This window comes from Chelonia mydas, chromosome 7, assembly GCF_015237465.2.
Source record: "Chelonia mydas isolate rCheMyd1 chromosome 7, rCheMyd1.pri.v2, whole genome shotgun sequence".
Taxonomy (NCBI): domain Eukaryota; kingdom Metazoa; phylum Chordata; order Testudines; family Cheloniidae; genus Chelonia; species Chelonia mydas.
Window position 1 is genome coordinate 25,311,142 of NC_057853.1, and position 19,073 is coordinate 25,330,214.

General features: G+C 41.1%; 2 protein-coding genes across 27 annotated transcripts in view; one reads left to right on the forward strand and one right to left on the reverse strand.

The window, feature by feature from the left end:
- The window catches only part of TASOR (transcription activation suppressor), a 63,696-nt gene that overhangs the window by 17,220 nt on the left and 27,403 nt on the right, over nucleotides 1–19,073 (forward strand). For all 13 annotated transcript variants that reach the window (XR_003565948.3, XM_027830392.3, XM_027830391.3 and 10 more), the window contains exons 2-13: nucleotides 533–678; nucleotides 2,974–3,066; nucleotides 4,421–4,493; nucleotides 5,713–5,804; nucleotides 6,221–6,379; nucleotides 13,128–13,255; nucleotides 15,666–15,697; nucleotides 17,291–17,396; nucleotides 17,849–17,952; nucleotides 18,040–18,143; nucleotides 18,367–18,439; nucleotides 18,529–18,603. Coding sequence is in view for 12 of the 13 variants with exons in the window: in XM_027830392.3 (XP_027686193.1) it covers nucleotides 533–678; nucleotides 2,974–3,066; nucleotides 4,421–4,493; nucleotides 5,713–5,804; nucleotides 6,221–6,379; nucleotides 13,128–13,255; nucleotides 15,666–15,697; nucleotides 17,291–17,396; nucleotides 17,849–17,952; nucleotides 18,040–18,143; nucleotides 18,367–18,439; nucleotides 18,529–18,603 (1,185 nt within the window). In the remaining variant the exon portion in view is untranslated. The remainder of the gene's footprint in view (nucleotides 1–532; nucleotides 679–2,973; nucleotides 3,067–4,420; nucleotides 4,494–5,712; nucleotides 5,805–6,220; nucleotides 6,380–13,127; nucleotides 13,256–15,665; nucleotides 15,698–17,290; nucleotides 17,397–17,848; nucleotides 17,953–18,039; nucleotides 18,144–18,366; nucleotides 18,440–18,528; nucleotides 18,604–19,073) is intronic.
- CCDC66 (coiled-coil domain containing 66) overlaps nucleotides 8,576–19,073 on the reverse strand; it is an 88,915-nt gene continuing 78,417 nt past the window's right edge. For 7 of the 14 annotated variants that reach the window (XR_006292093.1, XR_006292089.1, XR_006292094.1 and 4 more), the window contains 2 exons: nucleotides 9,589–12,625; nucleotides 8,576–8,897 (listed from right to left, as the gene is read on the reverse strand). The gene's annotated coding sequence lies outside the window, so the exon portion shown is untranslated. Of the gene's footprint in view, nucleotides 12,626–19,073 lie in introns of all 14 variants that reach the window. The other 7 variants (XR_006292086.1, XR_006292087.1, XR_006292084.1 and 4 more) reach the window with 5 other exon arrangements.

Sequence of the window (19,073 nt, forward strand, 5' to 3'; positions counted from 1 at the left end):
TGTGAGCAACCATAGCTGAATCTATATTGTGCCCTCTATAATAGCCATTTAGTGTTAAGGTAAGTAGCCTACATATTGACCAGACACTGTAACATCTGTGTGTGCGGGGGGGTTTTTTGTGTGTGGAGAAAACCGGCTACAACCTGAAACTCCTGCATTCTTACAATAACACATTGTTCTGTCTAACTGTACGTTGCAGCTTTTTGCAGTGTATGTCTGCTACTTTCTTGGGAGTATGTTGAAATTACATTAGTATACTTTCCTTGGAAAGCTTTTGTAAACTAAGGTGACAACTTGCTCAAAATTAAATGCTGGTATGGGATGGAGAAATAATGACATGCCTGGCTGTGATACTGACAAGCCTAAATTCTACCTTTTGTGAGACAGTTTTTAATACAAAATATCTAAAATGAATCAAGCCATTAAACTAAATAGGATTTTTATCTTGATTTTATAAAACTGTTAGTGAAACGAAAATGTATTGGGAAGCTGTCAAATGTGTATTAATACTAACTTTCTTCTCTCTGAATAGCACTCTTTCAGCCAGTAGCTATGGGCTCTCGAGAATTTGAAGATGTTGTGAAAATTTTGCATTCATCTTATTTGGAGTCAGGTTCGGTGACCAATTTCAATTACAAAAGAGCCAGCTTAATCCATAGCGAGCTGTTGGAAAAGGAGGTGAGTACCCAGAGTTTGCCCTTTATGAAACAGTGTGTAAGCTATAAACTTCAGTGGTTTTGCCCGACTCCATTTACTTGAAGCCAAATGGTTTCATATACTTAAGTGTTGGATCCTTGTAGTGTTGCTGCATGCTGGGTTCTTGAGGACACTGTATGTGGCTGCCTGTATTTGAATGAGTTTGCTATTCTTAAATGGATAGCACTACAGAAATAATCGAATAAACTTTTAAATTCAAGATAACTAAATTAGGGATATTTCAAAACATAACATGATTCTTACTAATACACAATGTGAAATATAAAGAAATACTGTTTACAAACCATATTATTAGTCCTTCCTCTTGGAAGTTCCCATTACTAGCAGAGCTAACCAGATTTGCAATAGATGGTGAAAACAGCAGAGATCTTTCAGGAGAGGGTTACTGGTGCCCTCTTTGTTCCCTGCCAAAAAAAGAAGAAAAAGGTGGGGGAGCTTGCTGATTTTATCTTGCTGCCTCCAAGATGAGGGAAATGGGTGGAGTGTCACACTTGCTGTGTACCCTACCATTTCTATTACGGAGGCCTTTAGGTTTCTCCACTTGACTGACTTGCCTGGCCTCGTTTTTTCTTCTGAATAAAACAGACTGGTTGCTGTGAATATCATTTGAACCAAGGTAAACACAAAATTGAATAGTAACATTATATAGGAAGTTACTGATAGGAGAGCTACTATGATCCCCCCCCCAGTCTAGATTTAAGCCTAGTGTGTTAATGGAAATTTTTATTTTAAGTCTTTCCAAAAGAGACATCAGAAGATTGCAGTGCAGAAAACAGCCTGCAACATTTAAATCTCCTTTTGGTCATAGCCGAGCCAGTAACCAAGACTGTGCTGCCTCAGAGGTCTGGTATCCAGTTGCAGAATCTGGCCCAAAATGTCCAGACTACTACTGTTCCAGCAATTTTACTACTGACTATGCTTAGAAATTTCATGCTGCTGGATCGATGTCAGGAATATCTAAGAGTTTTATAGTGGATGAAACTCTTGCATCCTGAATTGAGTGAAATGAAGTGAGGGGAAAAATGTGAGGAGGAGCTAGTGCCAGTACCGCTGTTTTGAGAGTTGTGCTTTCTGTTTGTCTTTCAATTTTGAAGTGCATAATTAATGGTTGTAAATTAATGGTGGCATCTTCCAATACAGCTTTAATGCCTTTAGGATGAGCGGCAATAGTCTATTTAACTTTTAAATATTGCTCTCGCACTAAATCATATAATCTCTTCTAGATTTATAGTTCTCTCAGAAGCAGTGGCAAAACAAGTTCAATAGCTGAATTAGCAAATCCAAGCAGTGTGACTTGGTTTAAAACTAACAAGCAGTCGTAAAAATACTGTGCTGACCCCTCTTGAAGAAAAAACTGATTTGTCTCCTCGCTGCCACACCAAAAAAATCTCACTGCATTCTGCATATAATGCCATCGGACCCTCGCTAGAACACGGGATTTGGGATCCATGCACGGTACCGCATTAACGCGGGGACCACATTAAAATGAATTGCAATTAAAGTAATTAAATTTGGGATTCATTGCCATGACAGCATTATATGCAAATTCATGCTATATAGACGTGCATTCTAGCGAGGGTCTGGTGTATAAAGTCACATTTTACTGGCTTGTGTATTGTCTTGTATTCAGCCAATTCACAAACTGATGATTTCTTGAGTGTTTTTGTGGCTACGTAATTTGGCTGAATACTACAAAGTTTTCAAGCATGGGGAGAAGAAATATAGCCTTGTTAATGTGCTTCTCCTTTCTTGAAAATGAAAGCACTAGTTAAAGGGCACCTTTTTTTCCTTTTTATTCTTTTAAAATAACACATGGGTCCAGTGCAAGCTTGCTGGTAACTGTATCAGATTTTTGTAACTGAAGAAAACAAACTGATAGCAGTGAGGCAAGACTAACAAAGTATGAAATTCGGACTTGGTTTTTGTGCAACAGAAATCAGGGAATCAGAAGTGATGATCAACTTCTGAACCATAAGACTTGCATTCCAGATGTAAGTCCAAAATGATCTGAGAACTTAAGCTGAATGCTTCCCCCTCCCATACCCTAGTTGAAAGGATACAGACTCTTCTGAAATTGTTTATTGGAAATTGCTGAAACATTAACCTCATTCAAATCGGCTTTTTGATTATTTGCACCTGGATCTGCCAGTGTAGACTGTAACTCAGCCAAATTAGGCTTCTTGAAAGCCAGGTGGCATTTGATCGTGCCAATACTAGTTTCTTCATTGCACGTATTAAGACTTTGTTTGATAATAGTTCACAGAAAAACGCAGAGAACTGAAATGTGATGGTCGCCTAGAAAAAGAGCTTGTTGAATCCTATGCGTTTCTGATGGTTGATCGACCTCAGGTGAGAAGAGACAAGTTTTATAAAAACTTTTCATTTTTTCTTGTTACTCCTTTGGAATGGTCTTTCAAACAGAAATGTTCGTTGATGACTTTAGGATTCACTAACTACTGATATGTGTTCTGCATCTGCAGAATTCAGCACAAGGGAGCCATAGTAATTACAGAAGAGAGGAATCTTGTCACAGAACTGATTTGTTATGCTGTGGAATTAATAGGGCCCCAGTTACAAATGTTTTGTTTTCTTTACCTTTTGGGATCATACCTCTTAGGCTTATGTTTATTACCAAAAAAAATGTGCATTTGAAGTTTTACCTATAGTGTGTTTAAATCTTTGGCTTTTTTAAATATACATGCTCTAACACCTCAAAAAGGGGTATTGCCTGCTTGATTTTGAGACTTTTGGGGGATCCTTGGGTAACTTGTACTGCTTTTCTCTTGAACACAAGGGAGACCCCCCTGAAAATTGTGTGATTTGTTGGCTAGTTGAAACTATTGCAGTGAGTCCCTTCTTTCGGATGTAAAAGTAGGGAGAGTAAAAATAAGATATCTTCATGCTGCTTTCTTGGATGTATGTCCTCTGTGATCAGACTCTGTGTGTGTGTGTACACGTACGTCTGCAAGAGCCCTACATAATCTGCCATATTTGCAACCAGGATGCTATAGGAAAGGCACCATATTAGATGGGGCCCTTCTGTTACTACCTTATGATGAATGTAGAATGGAGGAAGCAAAGATTCTGTATTCTCTTTATCTTTATGATACAGAGAGAAGTCTTGAATTTGTAATTACTACTTTTTGGAGTGTGTGGCTGTTGGTCAAGCACACCTTATTTTCTATAATTTTTTAGATGGCTATGGTTAAGTTGTATAGATCTATACCAATAAACACATTGCCTCTACAGCAAACATAACTATCCACATTTGGCATGCATTAAAGTTTATGCCCTAAGACAGGGGGTCTCAAACAGGGGGTTGTGAGATTATTACATGGGGGGGTTGTGAGCTGTCAGCCTCCACCCCAAACCCTGCTTTGCATCCAGCATTTATAATGGTGGTACAAATTAAAAACACTTTTTAATATATATTTAAGGGGGGTCGCACTCAGAGGCTTGCTGTGTATTTTGTCACCAGTACAAAATTTGAGAACTACTGCCATAAGAGTTGTATAATAACACAAAGTACAACTATAATTGAGATTACGCTAATTTTGTATTCAGTATTTGGCATAGAAATATAACTTAGAGTATGCAGTCTTAAAAAGGAGAGTTTATTAAACTGTTGCCTGTTCCAGTCATATACTAACTTTACTTTGGAAATATGTATGCATCTAAAATGAGATATATTTGTTCAATTCAGGTGCAAAATATATGTGAAAAAGGGCTACAGGCGGGCCATTCCAAAATAACAATTCTTGGCAGCCCTTCCATGGGTAACTATATCTTTGTCTCTTTTCTTTCTATATATTTACATCAGACAGTATGATTTTTACTATCTGAATAATGTGTATTACTTTAAACCTATTGTCCTTGCCATAGAATTTCCCAAAATTAGCACTTCAGGAAAAATCCCACCCAGCTGGTTTGAGGTAATGACCTTTGATTCAGGAGCAGTACAGTTCACAAATATATGAATTAAGAAACAAAATTAAGCTTGTCTTAAAAATGGCTTTCACAGAAGTAAGAATGAATTACCCAATTACAAAATTTCAGGTAATGTTCTAGGCATCCATAGGCAGAAATCTAGTCATTTTTGGGGACAATTGGAAAACCAGATTGGGGGAAGCCCCTGTGATTTGTTTAGCTTGAAGTTGTAGTTCTGCACTCCTGCAGTTGTCTGTAGATCAAAGAACTGGTTGATGGCATCCATTTAACGCCTTCCAGCATAACTATACCCCCAACTCAGCTGAAACTCTGCAAGGAGGCAAACATTGGGGGAAAGGGTGAAGGAGCTGCAGAGGGCTAACAGACACAGCTCTGGCCAGGAGTCTGGGCTATGCCCCACCAGGACCCAGCCTTCCCTATAGCTTGTCAGGGATCAGGTGTTCCAGCACCATGGCCATGCAGGGAATTCTCTGCGGTTCCACTGTCATGGCCTTGCTCAGTCATTTACCAGCCAGAGTGTGTGGAAGCCATCCCTGGGCAGGAAATATTTTAGCAGTATGGTGGCCGCCTCCACAGCTGGGGCTTGTCGTCATCCTTGCAGTCCTGGCTGGGGACCTCTACTCTGCTGGGCCAGGATAACTGCAGCTACTGGCACACCTTGTGCCCTGATGTTTTGAGCTTCTTGGCAGCACAGGGAGCCCCCTGCAGCATCACTGTCAGCTCTACCCTAATCCCAACCCTACAGCTGTAAAAAATAAAAATTGGTTCAAAGAAAAAGATCTAATTCTGCCAAGCCTAACTGTGGAATGAAAGGTGGAATGAAAGTAGCATGAAAGGTGGCTGAACACACTGCTATGCTTCTCATCAAGCATTTAGTCTGTTTGCCCATCCATGTAGCTACAGTATTGCTACAATTTTCCTAAACTGGTATTTGTCTTATTATAGAAATGGCTATAACTCTTGTTTTGCTAATTAATCTCCTAAGTGTAACATTTTAATGTTCAGAAACTTTGTTTTCTTAACTTTGTACTTTACCTTCCTCATCAGGTGTATATCTCTCCAGATATGCTGATTTATTACAGGCTAATCCCCTGGAAGCTGGAGCAAGTGGTGATGTGATTATTTTTAAAATAATAAAGGTAACTTCTACTCTTAGCTTTTTATCTTCAAAGGCTGCGTTTCTTACTACTGAAGCTTTCTTTCTTTTGGTGTCTTGTTATAGAATTCTGCTACTTGTTTTTTGTTTTTGGAAAGAATCTGAGTATACAAGGCTCTGTAGTAGGAAGAAAATATGTAACCATTTTTATTTAAGAGCATACATTGACTTTAGTAAACCACAACATAGCTTTTTCCCTGCAGTTTTAATTGGTTTGTTTTTGTTCCTTCAACTTTTTGCTTTTTCTCCAAAAAGATGGAATGAGAATGACTTTTATAAATACTTGTAACTAACTGTCAGTTACCTCATTCTTACAGTGCTGCTGTTCTTAATTTGTACCTGCTCTAATAACTGATATAGTTAAGAATTTAACCCTGCAATTCTTTTTTTACTCTATAGGGAAAAATGAAAAGCATATATGACCACATGGGTGTGAAAACAATGGAATCAACCGTTAAAAGTGCATTAGATCCAACACCAAAGCATGAGTGCCATGTTTCAAAGAATGCTAATAAAGTAAATTCCTTGTTGGCTTATAGAGCATATGAGCTTACTCAGGTAGGAGAACAGCTTCATTTATATATTGTATATTTGCATCTGTGAAAAGAAAGCATGGTGTAGTAGTGTTAGATTTAAACACTTCAGACAGGGAGTCACATGTGGATTACCTGATACCTTACTGTACAAATAAGATTTTCATCTGTTCTAAAACCTTACATATACCTCATAGTTTTTCATTCTGTTGTAATGAAAACATTGTAAGTGGTCCTGTATCACTTCGCTAAGCTCACAATAAGTTTCTCCCTCTTTCCAAAATATTATCTTTGAGTATATGTCAGTGTGGATCCCACTGTAGGTGAGCATACACCTTACATGTATAAGAACAGAGTGGTTTTTTTAAAAATAGTGCCTGGATCAGTGTACGTACCCTGTTTCCTCAGACTCCTGTACAGGGCATGCCCGCCTCCTCCCTCAATTTCCTCTAACCACCCATAGCAGTGAGACTGAATTTGGTGAGTGTCTGACCCCACTGCTGCTTGTTGGCTCAGGCTAAAACTTTTCAAAGTCTTCTGCTACTTCTCATTTTCCTATAGTTTGACTTCCAAGGACTGATTCAAACTCTCTACTAGTGAGACCAGCCCACCCTCCCCCAAGCACCCTGAACAGGGCTCCATAATGTGGTAGACACCAAATCTGCCGACTTCAAGTCTTATCCATCCTGTGATGGACTAATCCCCCTGAATTGGACACAGGAGTGTGTGTGTGTGTATATTCCCCCCCCCCCTTTTTTTAGGAGGGTGGGGTTAGGATCTCACATTTCATATGCTTGTCACTGTCTGCTAGAGTGAACTTCTTCAGCTTTGTGATTTGCGTGGTCTTGAACAGTCTACAAAGGTCTCCTCGGACCACTAAGAGACAAGCTCCAGAGTTCTGCTTGATAAGTCAGTGCCGCATTGAACAGACAAGTGATGACAAAGACCATTGTGGAGAAGACTGCACCAAGAAAAGACCAGGTGTCGACATGGCTCTGATGCCCTTGCACTAAAGCAGACCTCAATATTGAAGCTGGTACCAGGATCCCTGGTGTTAAAGTCTGGCACTGAGAGGAGCTGCTGTGACTCCTTGACGGATCCATTAGTACCATATAGATAGAAGCTTATACCTTGGCACCCCATCGGAATGTTCTAAACCCTCACTACAATCTACTTCCAGGGAAACCATCACATCATTACTGATGTCCTATTTGGTACTGCAAGAATTTAGGTATTCAAAGGACTTAACTGTGTAGTGGAGAAACTACAGTCTCTGTTAATCAGGGGCACAGTGGATCCCTTGGTACCGAGACAAGGTCAGTCTCTGACTGGCCACCCATTTATAACCTACATGATTCATCACCATTTTCATTTGTGGCTCCTCCACTCCTCTGTAAGGAGGAGGATGAAGAGGACTTTAATTCCATCTATTCAGCGTCTTCAATCTCAGTTCAGGGTCTCCTACCCACCCTCACAGGAACCCTTTCTCTGCAGGCCACAGAAATAGGGAGGAATCTAGGACAAGACATGATAAGCGGTGGAAGAAACACTGGATGCCACCCTGCTTTCCTGTATGGACACCCTCTAATCCCCCCCACTTCCCCATGGTCCTGTTAGGATTTCTGGGATGCTTACAGTCAGCAGTTTCTAGGGCTCTGAGCCTAGGGTGCTGGGATGAGGGGGAGACAATCTCTCTACTACCTCAGAGCATTTCCTCAGCAGGGGAGACATTTGAGGAACAAGAAGCTAGAGCAGATGAGGAGGCTACTCCTCAAACAACTATCTCCTCATTTTTAGCTGATAAAGCTGTAATGCCCCTCCACCATCTATGGCTGACTTTAAGCAATTCCAAGACATCATTAGGTGCATGGCAGACTCATTTTTTCAGATGCCATTCACAGAGGTCAAGGAGTCTCCCAATAACTTTTGTATCTTCCAACTGACAACACTGACCTTCTGATCAATGAGGTGATACTGGATCCCATGAGGACAGTTTGACAGACTCCAGCAACAGTGCCATCAACTTGCAAAAAGTCTGATAAAGGACTCAGAATTTTTGTTTTTCATCCCTCTCCTAATTTGCTGGTAGTGGAGGCAGTAAATGACCAGGGAAAACTGCATCATGCCAAGGACCAGAAGCATCTTGATCTTTTTGAGCGAAAGTCTTATTTATTGGCAACACTGACTTCAGATCACTAATTACCAGGCCAATCACATGAACTACACAAAGTGTAAGCATTTATTGAGAACCTCCCTCTGGAACAAAGAGTAATTTTAAGCTGTCACTGCCGAAGGACAGTTATCAGCCCAGACATCTCTCCAAGTGTCCTTGGACGCTGCAGACACTGACCCATTCCATCTTTCTGATAGCAGTCATGCACAGGGCTTCGTGGCTTCAGCTGTCTGGTTTCCCAAGGAGGCCAAAAGTATGGTGAAAAACTTTCTCCTAGGTGGGCTTAATTTGTTTTCAGAGAACACACATAAGTCCCTCCATACTCTGAAAGACTCCAGAGCCAGTCTGCAGTTGCTGGGAATTTATACCCCTGCAATCAAGAGAGAGAGCTTAGTAGTAGATCACACACTGCCTAGAGATCCCACTAGATACATTTCTTCAGGTTCTAGAGACCCACAGAACCACCAAGAAAGAAGCTCAGGTTCCAAAGGAAGAGAACCATAAACTTACCTGGTTCAAGTACACAACTAGCTTCATCATCAAAGCACCAGTTTTGATTGGCTGGTTGAGGGTGTGAAGCCTCCTCACTCTAGCCTGCCAGCTACAACAGTTTGCCTGCCTGCCTCCCCCCATTTGGAAGCCAGTTCTCCCATTTCTAACATGCATGGGACTGCATTACCACAGACAAATGGGTTTTGGAGATGGTTACGTTGGTCTGTGCCATCCACTTCACATCCCCCGTTCCTCTTCAGGGACCCCTTCATGAGCTCCTACTAAGAAAGGAAATAAAATTCCTCCTTTGCTTAGGAGCAGTTGTCTGTCCTGGCTCTACATGAGGAATGGTTTCTATGTGAGTTAATTACTCCTACTAAAGAGAAATGGAGGATGGAGACCGATATTTTAGATCTAAGATTCGTAAACAAATTTTTGAAGTCCCAAAAATTCAGACTGGTAACTCTGGCAGTGATAATTCTTAGACTCAGGGGATTGGTTTTCAGCCCTTGGCCTACAAGACACAAATTTCCAAATTGTGGTACACCAGGCTCACAGAACATACTTACATTTTGTGATAGGCCAGAAGCACTTTCGGTACCATGCAAATCTTTTCAGTCTCAACTCCAAGAGTTGTCACAAAGGTTCTAGTGGTGGTGGCTGCTCACCTTCGTCTAGTGGCAGCTGTGGTATTCCCATACCTCAACAGCTGGCTGTTCAAGGGTCAGTCTTATGGGAAAGTGCTGTCAGCCACCCGCAGGGCCCTATTGCTATTCCTGCAGTTAGGCCTTTAGCTCAATGTCAAAGTCTGCGTTGACCCCTGTGTGGAAAATACAGTACATAAGGAACATCTTTGGATTTGCTGACTTAAAGGACCTGTCTTCCTGTGCACAGATTCATAACTTTATCAAATGTTAAGAGTAATCAAGTGAACACTGAAACCTCAGTAGGATTCTGTTTGCAGCTTCTGGGTCACATGGCGGCCTGCACCTTCGTCATGCAATGTTACATCTTTGCAGCTTTCAGCGTGGCTCAGGATAGTCTACTTATAAGACCCAGCTTCAATTTAAACAAATTTCTGTTCCATAACAGGTGAAAGATTCCCTAGACTGGTAGCAGAATCACCATAATGTCGGGACCGACATTTCTTCGGCCAGTATTGATGGCCACCATACTATGGGACGCGTTGCTACTCGGATGGAGTGCATATCTGTGTCCATACAGTCCAGGGGACATGGTCACCTCAGGAGACCATCTCCACATCAACCTGGTGGAACTACAGGCAGTCAGAAATGTCTGTCTCCACCTTCTACCTCTGAGGGAAGTCATCAAAATCTTGATGGACAATGAGGCTTGCATGTTTCATATTAACCCATGGAGCAGAGTACTGAAATAAAGTTATGGAATTGGGGTATTGCCCATCATATTCACATTTCAACAGTGCAACTTCCTGGAATACAAAACATCACGGCCTGTGTTCTCAGCAGAGGCCTCTTCCAGGACTCTGAAAGAGAGCGAGACCACTGATCCTAGACGCTATATTCTGAATGTGGAGCTATCTGGAGGTGGCTTTCTTTGCCTCTTCCACAAATAGGAAGTGTTGTCTGTTCTGTTCGGGGGAGGTGGCCTTTGGCAGATGCCTTTCTCCTTCCTTAGACAAAGGGGCATGTAATTACATATTTTTCTCAACACTTCGGATTCTAATGGTGAAGAACAAGATCAGGCAGGACAAATGATAGACTATCAGGATAACTGTATGGCCAAGACAAGCATGGTATAAAACATTACCTGTTTTAATTGTCTCCTTGTTCAGTAATCTTCCATGTTTTGCTTATCTTAAGATGCGAATTGTATCCCAACCTAAAGATTCTCTAGCTCAAGGCCTGGTTCTTCAATGGTTCGCTGGCAGACTTGTCCACTTTTTTGGTAGAGGTATAGCAAGTGTTGTTAAACAGCAGGAAGGAATTTAAGCATGATTCTTGCCTTCAGAACTGAAAAGATTTTAGCTGTTGGTGTGACTATCAGCAAATTGCACTTGAATTTTCCTTACTTGCATTTATCCTGAATTACCTGCTACAATGGAAGAAAACAGATTTATCAGGTAGCTCAGTTAAGGTTCATCTGACTGCAGTATCAACCTTCCATTCTCCAGTGTAAGAGTTCTTAGTAGTCTCTTCCCCACAACTGTAAGGTTTATTGAAGGACTGGGGAACCTCTTTCCTCAAGTAAAAGACCCTGCTCCGTTCTAAGATCTTAATCTAGTTCTCCGGTCTCCCATGACCTTCTTTTGAACCTATAGTGACCTGCTCGTTGTTATACCTATCCATAAAGACAGCCTTTTTAATAGCCATTATATTGGCTTGAAGAATTGGGGAAATTTGAGGCCTTCATAGTGCATCCTCCCTTAACAGTATTTTCAAGGAGTTTCTGAACTTGTACAGACCAAATTCCTTCCTGAGGTATTATCGGAGTTTCATCTGAACCAAACCATACATTTTACACCCTCTACCCCACCCCACCCCACCCCCCCAACTCTCTGGTCAGGAAGCTTTTCTCCATACTTCCAGTGTCCAGAAGAGCACTGGCTTTTTATCTCAATAGGACCAAACTGTTTCAGAAGTCTTCTCGACTATTTGTCTCCATTGCCAACAGATCTAAAGGTTCCACTGTTTCCACCCAGAGACTGTCAAGGTGGATTTGGGGATCTATTATTGTGTGCTATGAGGTTGCTAATGTCCAGGCTCCTGTTAAGGTTCTAGCCTACTCCCACTAGGTCTCAATCAACATCTATGGCCTTCCTTAAAGATGTTCCGGTACTTGAACTCTGTAGGACTGGTATGTAGTCTTCAATACATGCTTTCTCCAAACACTGTGCCTCTTGGTCCATGCCTCTAGAACTGATGTGGCAGTGTAGTTCTGTCTTCTGTACTAGATTCTTATCCGAAGCACTCTCCTCCTGGGGATACTGCTCAAAGTTACCTGAATTGGAGCACCCTTAGGACGCTTTTCAGAGAAGGAAACTTTTTACCCTGTGCAGTGACTGTAATTCTTCAATATATGTCCCCCCTCCCCCCCCCCCCCATAGGTGCTCCATTACCTGTCCTCCTCCCCTCTATGCTTTGGAGTTTTCTTGTGGGACTTTGCAGCAGAGCAGGAGCTAAGGGGTGGTTCACTCATACAGCCCTATATAGTCTAGGTGTGGGGCACAAGGATGCGTAGGACAGATGCATAGATTAAACAAGCACTGCTAATGAAATCACCAGTTGAAGGCACATGGGCATTTGAGCCCATGGGGGCAGGGGGGAGGGGACACACATCTTGAACTACAGTTATTGCACAGGATGAGTAACCTTTCCTGTAAGTGACTTGTGTAGTCTTATGTAGGAACTCTGACAGAGGAAGGGATAGAATCCAATTCTCTGGCCAGTAGTCAACTCCCTTAAACACAATACTTTCTCTTCTTGTAGTGCCTTGCCTCATTCAGTACACACCTTCAAATTTCTGCAACAAAGGAAGCTGGATTCCTGCAGATAAGTCTCCTGTAGTACACAATCTTGGTTGATCCCTACAGCAGGTCCATTCTGTGCACTGAATAAAGCTTTGTGCCTGTAGGAAAAATAGTATATAATGATGTAATTGAAGAGTGATATAATAGATATGCATATGGCGGCTGAATTAAGGTTGCATAGGAAACGTTTGAGTGCTTGACTTTGAAACCTTAATATTCTGTTTAATGTAGGTGTTTTTAATGTATAATATAACTTTGATTGAAAAATGTGTGTGAATTTGCATTTTTGTCTGTACTGTAGACTCTAGGCTTCATAGAAAATATTTCTTCCAGTTAGTAAAATTAGCTTATGCTTTTTAAAATCTAATGTACTGTGCTGTTCATTTTTGGCATAATTTAATACTTTAAAAGCATTCATTTCTGGATTATTTAAAAGTGTTTTGGCTAATAATAAAGATACAGGACTTCTGAGGGATGGCTGTGAAACTAGTGGCACACTTTCTAAAAACTGGAAACTATCAGCTATTGGTAAACTTGCAAAATACAAGTTGAACAGATTTCTAATTTAGTTAACATTTGTGCTTTTGCTTCTTTTATTAGTACTACTTTTATGAATATGGCTTTGATGAAATAAGACGAAGACCAAGACATGTGTGTCCATATGCTGTTGTTTCATTTGCTTATAAGGATGAAATGATACAAGTACCAAAGTTTTTGCCCCCATCAAGGTAAGGTAGGATGCATGTTTATAAAAAATGTCGGTGTTGAACATGACACTTGTAATCCCTAACATACTCAGTTTAGCATTACTATCCCCAAACAGTGGTGCTGCTTGCATATTTAAAACTGGGGAAATTGAGGGCTCACTGTTCAGAGCCTTCAAGCCCGCTATGAGAGGTGGTGAGTTTTGGTTTGTGCAGCACGGTGACCTGTGCAGAACATAATTCTGTTGCTTTTCTTCCCCTCCTCAAAACCATGCTGCCCAACCAGAGGGGTGTTTCATTTCTGTAAAAACTCCTTCTAAATTTTACAAAATATTAAAATCAATTTGAAATCTAGTCTTTGTATAAAAATAAATTTAAAAGTAGTTTCATGTATTCTGTCTGACAGCAAGTCCCACACCAATGTTTGTGGTCTTACAATATGTTGTTCCACTCTTGTAATGAAAAATCTTGTCTGAATGAGCCACACAAACGGGGAAAACCTCCTATTATACAGAGGAAACAGACTATAGACAAAATGTGTACAAAGTAAATTGAAAAATGGATCCCTTTCAATTATAGTAACTTTTTTGTGGCTTTTGTAACAGAAGTAGTGGTGTCCCTTTTTAAAGTACTGTATGTATATTTGTGCAAATTACTTAAGAATTTGGTAATTCTGTGAAGACAGGAGGCAGAAAGATTGACTTATTCCCAGCAAAGGCATTTCTGTATTTGATCTGCCAAAGTTTGAAATTGCTGCCTGCAACTTAAAAGATTTGCATAGGACGTGGTTTTCAGATGCTTCTAAAAATCCCAGCTTTAATTTCATTTTTCCACCTATAAAATCTGTTTTATAGTAACTTATCCAGTGAGATGAAATGGGGTGCATTTTTTTTTCGTTATGGAAGATTGCTGTTGGGTGATTAAAATAGTTGTCATAGAGCATTAGTCAAACTAGAACTCCCTCTCTCCCAACCTGGTATGGAGAAAGGGTTTGTCTAATCCAGAGGTGGGCAAACTACAGCCCGTGGGCCACATCTGGCCCACAGGACCATCCTGCCCAGCCCCTGAGCTCCTGGCCTGGGAGGCTGTCCCCCCTTCCCTGCAGCGGTGCAATGCTCTGAGTGGCGGGGGTGCAGAGCCCGGCCTGACCCGGTACTCTGTGCTGCCAGCCACCAGTGCTCCAGACAGCGTGGTAAGGGAGCCGGGGGGGGGGGGGGGGGGGGTGTTTGGATAGAGGGCAGGGGTGTGGATAGGGGTCGGGGGGGGGGGGGGGTTGGATAGGGGTCAGGGGGGAACGGGGGTTGAATGGGTGCAGGGGTCACGGGGGGGGGGGGGGCAGTCAGGAAGGAAGGAGGGGTTGGACGGGGCAGTCGGGACAGGGAGCAGTGGGGGTGGATGGGGCAGGGGTCCCCGGGGGGCTGTCAGGAAGGAGAGGGGGTTTGAATGGGGTGGTGGGGGACAGTTAGGGGTGAGAGGTCTGGGGGTGGTCAGGGAGAAGGGGTGCTTCAGGGGGGCAGTCGGGTGGGGAATCCGGGGATTGGATGGGGCAGGGGTCCCGGGGGGGTTGGATGGGGCAGGAGTCCTTGGGGGGGGGGGGGGGGGGGGCTGTCAAGGGGTGAGAAGCAGGGAGGTTGGATGGGGGCGGGGGCTAGGCCATGCCTGGCTGTTTGGGGAGGTACAGCTTCCCCTAACCAGCTCTCCATACAATTTCAGAAACCCGATGCTGCCCTCAGGCTAAAAAGTTTGCCCACCCTGATCTAATCCCATTCTGTCATGGAATATCCACTTTCTCACTTGGTTGTATGCTCCTCCAAACCTCTATCAGAAGTACAGTAGCCTTTCTTTAGGGTTAGAATTGTTGTAAGAGAGCATCCAGCTTCTCTACTGCTCCTGAAATATGGTGGCTACTAAAATATTCTCTTCTGACTAGTCTAACTGTAACTTCTGTATTGCTTTTAACTGTATCTGTGAAGCTCCTCTGACAGATATGGTTAAAACAGTACTAGTGTGGATGCAGTTATAAAAGGTGCTTAATTGGGATAGCTTATTTCTATAAGTTACACACTGAAGCTATACTGGTATAACGGCATACACGGTGGGGGGTTGTTTGTACTGTTTTAACAATATTGGCATAAAAACTGATATGGATAAAGCAGTACAAACACTGTGTGTGTGTAGGCAAAACCCTTGCTTGTTCACCCCCCCCCCCCCCTCCTCCCCCCCCCCATGGATGTGGGTGCTGCCCCAGGAGCTCTGATAACCTAGGATCAGAGGATACATGATTGCAGTGTTGCTGTCCTGAGAGACTTGCCAACTAATAAAACATCCTAAATCTGAATGGTGGTTTTTTTTGTTTTGTTTTTGGTGGGGGTGCGGCAGGGTTAATTGTATATTGAGAGAAGCTTCTGTTTAACTTTGTCTTGTTTTATGTTAGGTCAAACAGCTTTAATACAGACAGGAGCACAGGTAAGGATCAGTTGTACTATAATGCTTGGCTTTATAATAAATGCATGGCATACTTTTTGTCACTTGCTCTATTAGCTTTACCTGTGCTCTATTTGGATAACCTGTTTCGGGTCATTGTAGTTAAAGAGAATAAAGAGTAGATATTACCTTTGGTGTAATTGATCTCTAAGGGTAAAATACAAACTGATCAGTGTTGATGACATTATGGTGTGGCCAGTTAAAGTGGTTTGGGAAGCAGTTGGAACCCAAGGGGTAGTTTTTCCTATTTCATATTACACTTGAGGCTCAAAATAGTAATACAAGAAAACATGCTGCCTTCCTGCATTTTTTGCACAATTGTATAAAAACTGAAAAAGATCACTAACCATACCTGTGATGGGATTGTGTTGTCTGAGGCAATTTTCCTGCTCTTATTAGCTAAAGTTCTTTGACAATTGACACAAAAAGTTCTTTTCTGTCATACTAATGAAATACAGCCTCCTGACTTCCATAACTAGCAACTGATTTTTCTGTCACTTGACAAAGCATATTTGTTTTACAGTATCCTTAAAATATATGTAAGTAGACAAAAAGCTACAATATTCTAATACTGCAGTGACTATCCAGTGGCACCTCAATTACAGCAGAATTTCAGTTTTAATTTTTAAAAAATGTAGCCCTTTATGGTTTTAGAAAGAAACTTTTGGGTCTGTGATCTGGAGCAGTGCCGCTTTCTGGAGTTTGTAGAGAACAGGAAACCGCTTTAAAGTCTGAACAGTCCCCATTTATTTCAATGGGGAGTCCACTCTGATGCGTAACCATGAAGATGTATGTGTCACTGTACCTAGTAGTTTCTCTGCTATCCAGTTCAGCAAAAAAATCTAGGAGTGAAAATGGAGAAGGGTGGAGAAGATCTAGTAGGTTTGTGAGGTACTGTCTGTATCCCTTGGCACTCCCATCCCTCTATCCTCAATGCAATAGACAGCTTTAACAAAGTCAGAGTTTAACTGTTGATTGGAGTCAGGTCTATGTGGCTAAATGCCATCATTCCTAGGCAAAAAAGGATAATGCCCCCCTAAACTCCAGCAGTTATGTATTTTCTGGGCATTGTAGAAGGCTGTATCTTCTCTTTCACTAGGGAACAACTGGAACAATATCCAGGGATTTCTCCTCGCTATTCTGCCCGAGTGACAACTTTTTATTTCTCTGCTACTCCTGTGCAGAGACTTCATGCTCTCGTGTCTTTGCCTTTTTCTCTTCAGTCGTGTCAACACTGATGTTTGGTTTGGTTAGTTGTTTGCTTGCATCTCTGCTAGTGGAAGCACTGTGTAGACAGGACAAAGCTAACTTTTCCCATCATATTGTCTAGATCTAGTCTGAGCAAGTAAGACAATGTGGTGGTAAAAATTGCCTGTGCCCTGGCTACTGGTGCTCTTTTCATTGCCAATAGCAGTAGAAAACTTCCCAAAACTTAGGCAGGCTGCCTCTATAGTTTCTCTTTTGACCCTCTCTCCCTTCAGTCTCTTACTAGTGTACCTTCACTTGAGACAACTGCCTTACTTTTTTGTTTTTCTCTTCTCCTCCTCCTCCCCCCCCCCCCCCCCCCCATCTTAGATAAGACTAATTACACCTTATGGAGAGGTCAGCTTTTGAATAAAGGGAAGCTTTTATGCCATGCTGCTTTGAAATCTGCAACGCGTCCTTTCCTTCCTTGTAAACTGTAAGTATTGATTTGAAAACAAGGTTGAAAAATATTGGTGTTTAAAAACTTCCTTTATCAGAAACTGGTGAACTCTGGCCAGTTTGTTTTTTTTAAATTTAATTTAAATTTACTAGATAAAATTTTCAAGTTACTTAGGAACACAAGTCCAACTTGGGTTTCTAAGTTACTTAAGCACTCTGGAAAATATTTGTCAATTGACACATGCATTTGGTTTAAACAAATGCTTTTTATTTTTTTATTTTTTTTTTAAATGACACAACAGGCTTTTCTCTGCAATTCCTGTTCCATTGGTAGAAAACTTCCCTGACTCCTTTTTGTTTCAAGGATTTAATTTTCAAATGAGTGTATTTAAAAACAAAACCAAATACCCTTCAGTTTTTATTTCATCAATGAGACTAGGACCATGGGGTTAAAGAGAAGTTGATTTTTCCTTTTCTCTTTGATTTCAGTCCTGAGAAGCTTAACGTTGAAACTGTTATGAGCATTGATCACTTAAAGAAGAAAATTGCACCAGCATTGTTCTATAAAGAAACTTATCTAGGGGCAAAAGAAGGTAAACACTTTGTCTTTTTGAACTAAAAATAACATCTGTATATAAACCTGAATTTTTAAGACTTTTTTTTCGTCCCCTCTAATTTAGTGTGTAAGAGTGGAATGTACTGTAGCCTTTATGAGGTTGTGGAAAAGACCAGGTCTGGAAGTAACTTGGAAGGCTTACTTCAAAAACTAGAGAAAGAGAAATTAGTAAGTAGAACATGTTTTGACTCTTTTTGGGACAAAAAACAAAAATTCTGTAATATTTCAAGAAAATGGAGAGAATCTCTCTCCTTGCTGGCAACACATCAGACATAAGAGGATTGTTTTTCAGTGCCAGTGATACATTGGAGCTTGTTACTGTTAGCGAATGAATCTCCTGATCTTTGGTGCATACTTCATACTAGATATACTTTTTTGCTTGAAAACACAGGTTCTTGTTAAACCACTTGGGGACAGAGGATATCTCTTTCTTCTTTCTCCTTGGCAAATGACTTCCCCGTATGGTATGTAATTTTTTAAAATACTTAATGGTCTTTTGAAATATAACTGGCTTCCTCTTAATAAATTACATAATTGTTACTTTTTTTTGTAGAGCACCAAACTGGAAGGTCCCGCATTCTACAGGCATTGTTTCTATTTCAGGAACCTAGAGGTATAGTGACTTCAAGTAAGTCCATTGACTTCTGATTGCCTTCTTTGGTTAGATATAGTTAATATGCAGTTGAGGTGCTCATCTACAGAGCTTAGTTTTAGGTCAGGGTTGCTGTTCATAATGCATGAGCATGAAAGATCATAGATCGATTTTAGATATCAGTGATTGCAGGGCTAGCACTATTAAAAAAGCCATTTTACTCTTTTGTTACTTAGTACAATAGTTCAGTTTTTTCTGTTTTACTTCTATGAAAGGGAGCAATATTTATTTCCACTAAGTTCCAGTAGAACTAGCTATCCATCTGTCCTTGAAGAGTACCTTTTATTGTGATGTATCATTACAGCTACACACTTAAATCATCAATTAGTTTTGACACAGAATACCCTACAGCTATATTTTGTCCTTTATGTAATTCCGTTAATTTGGTTTCTTGAAGTTATGCACTAGGACACAAATCATGTTCTCAATTCAATAACTGAGCAAAC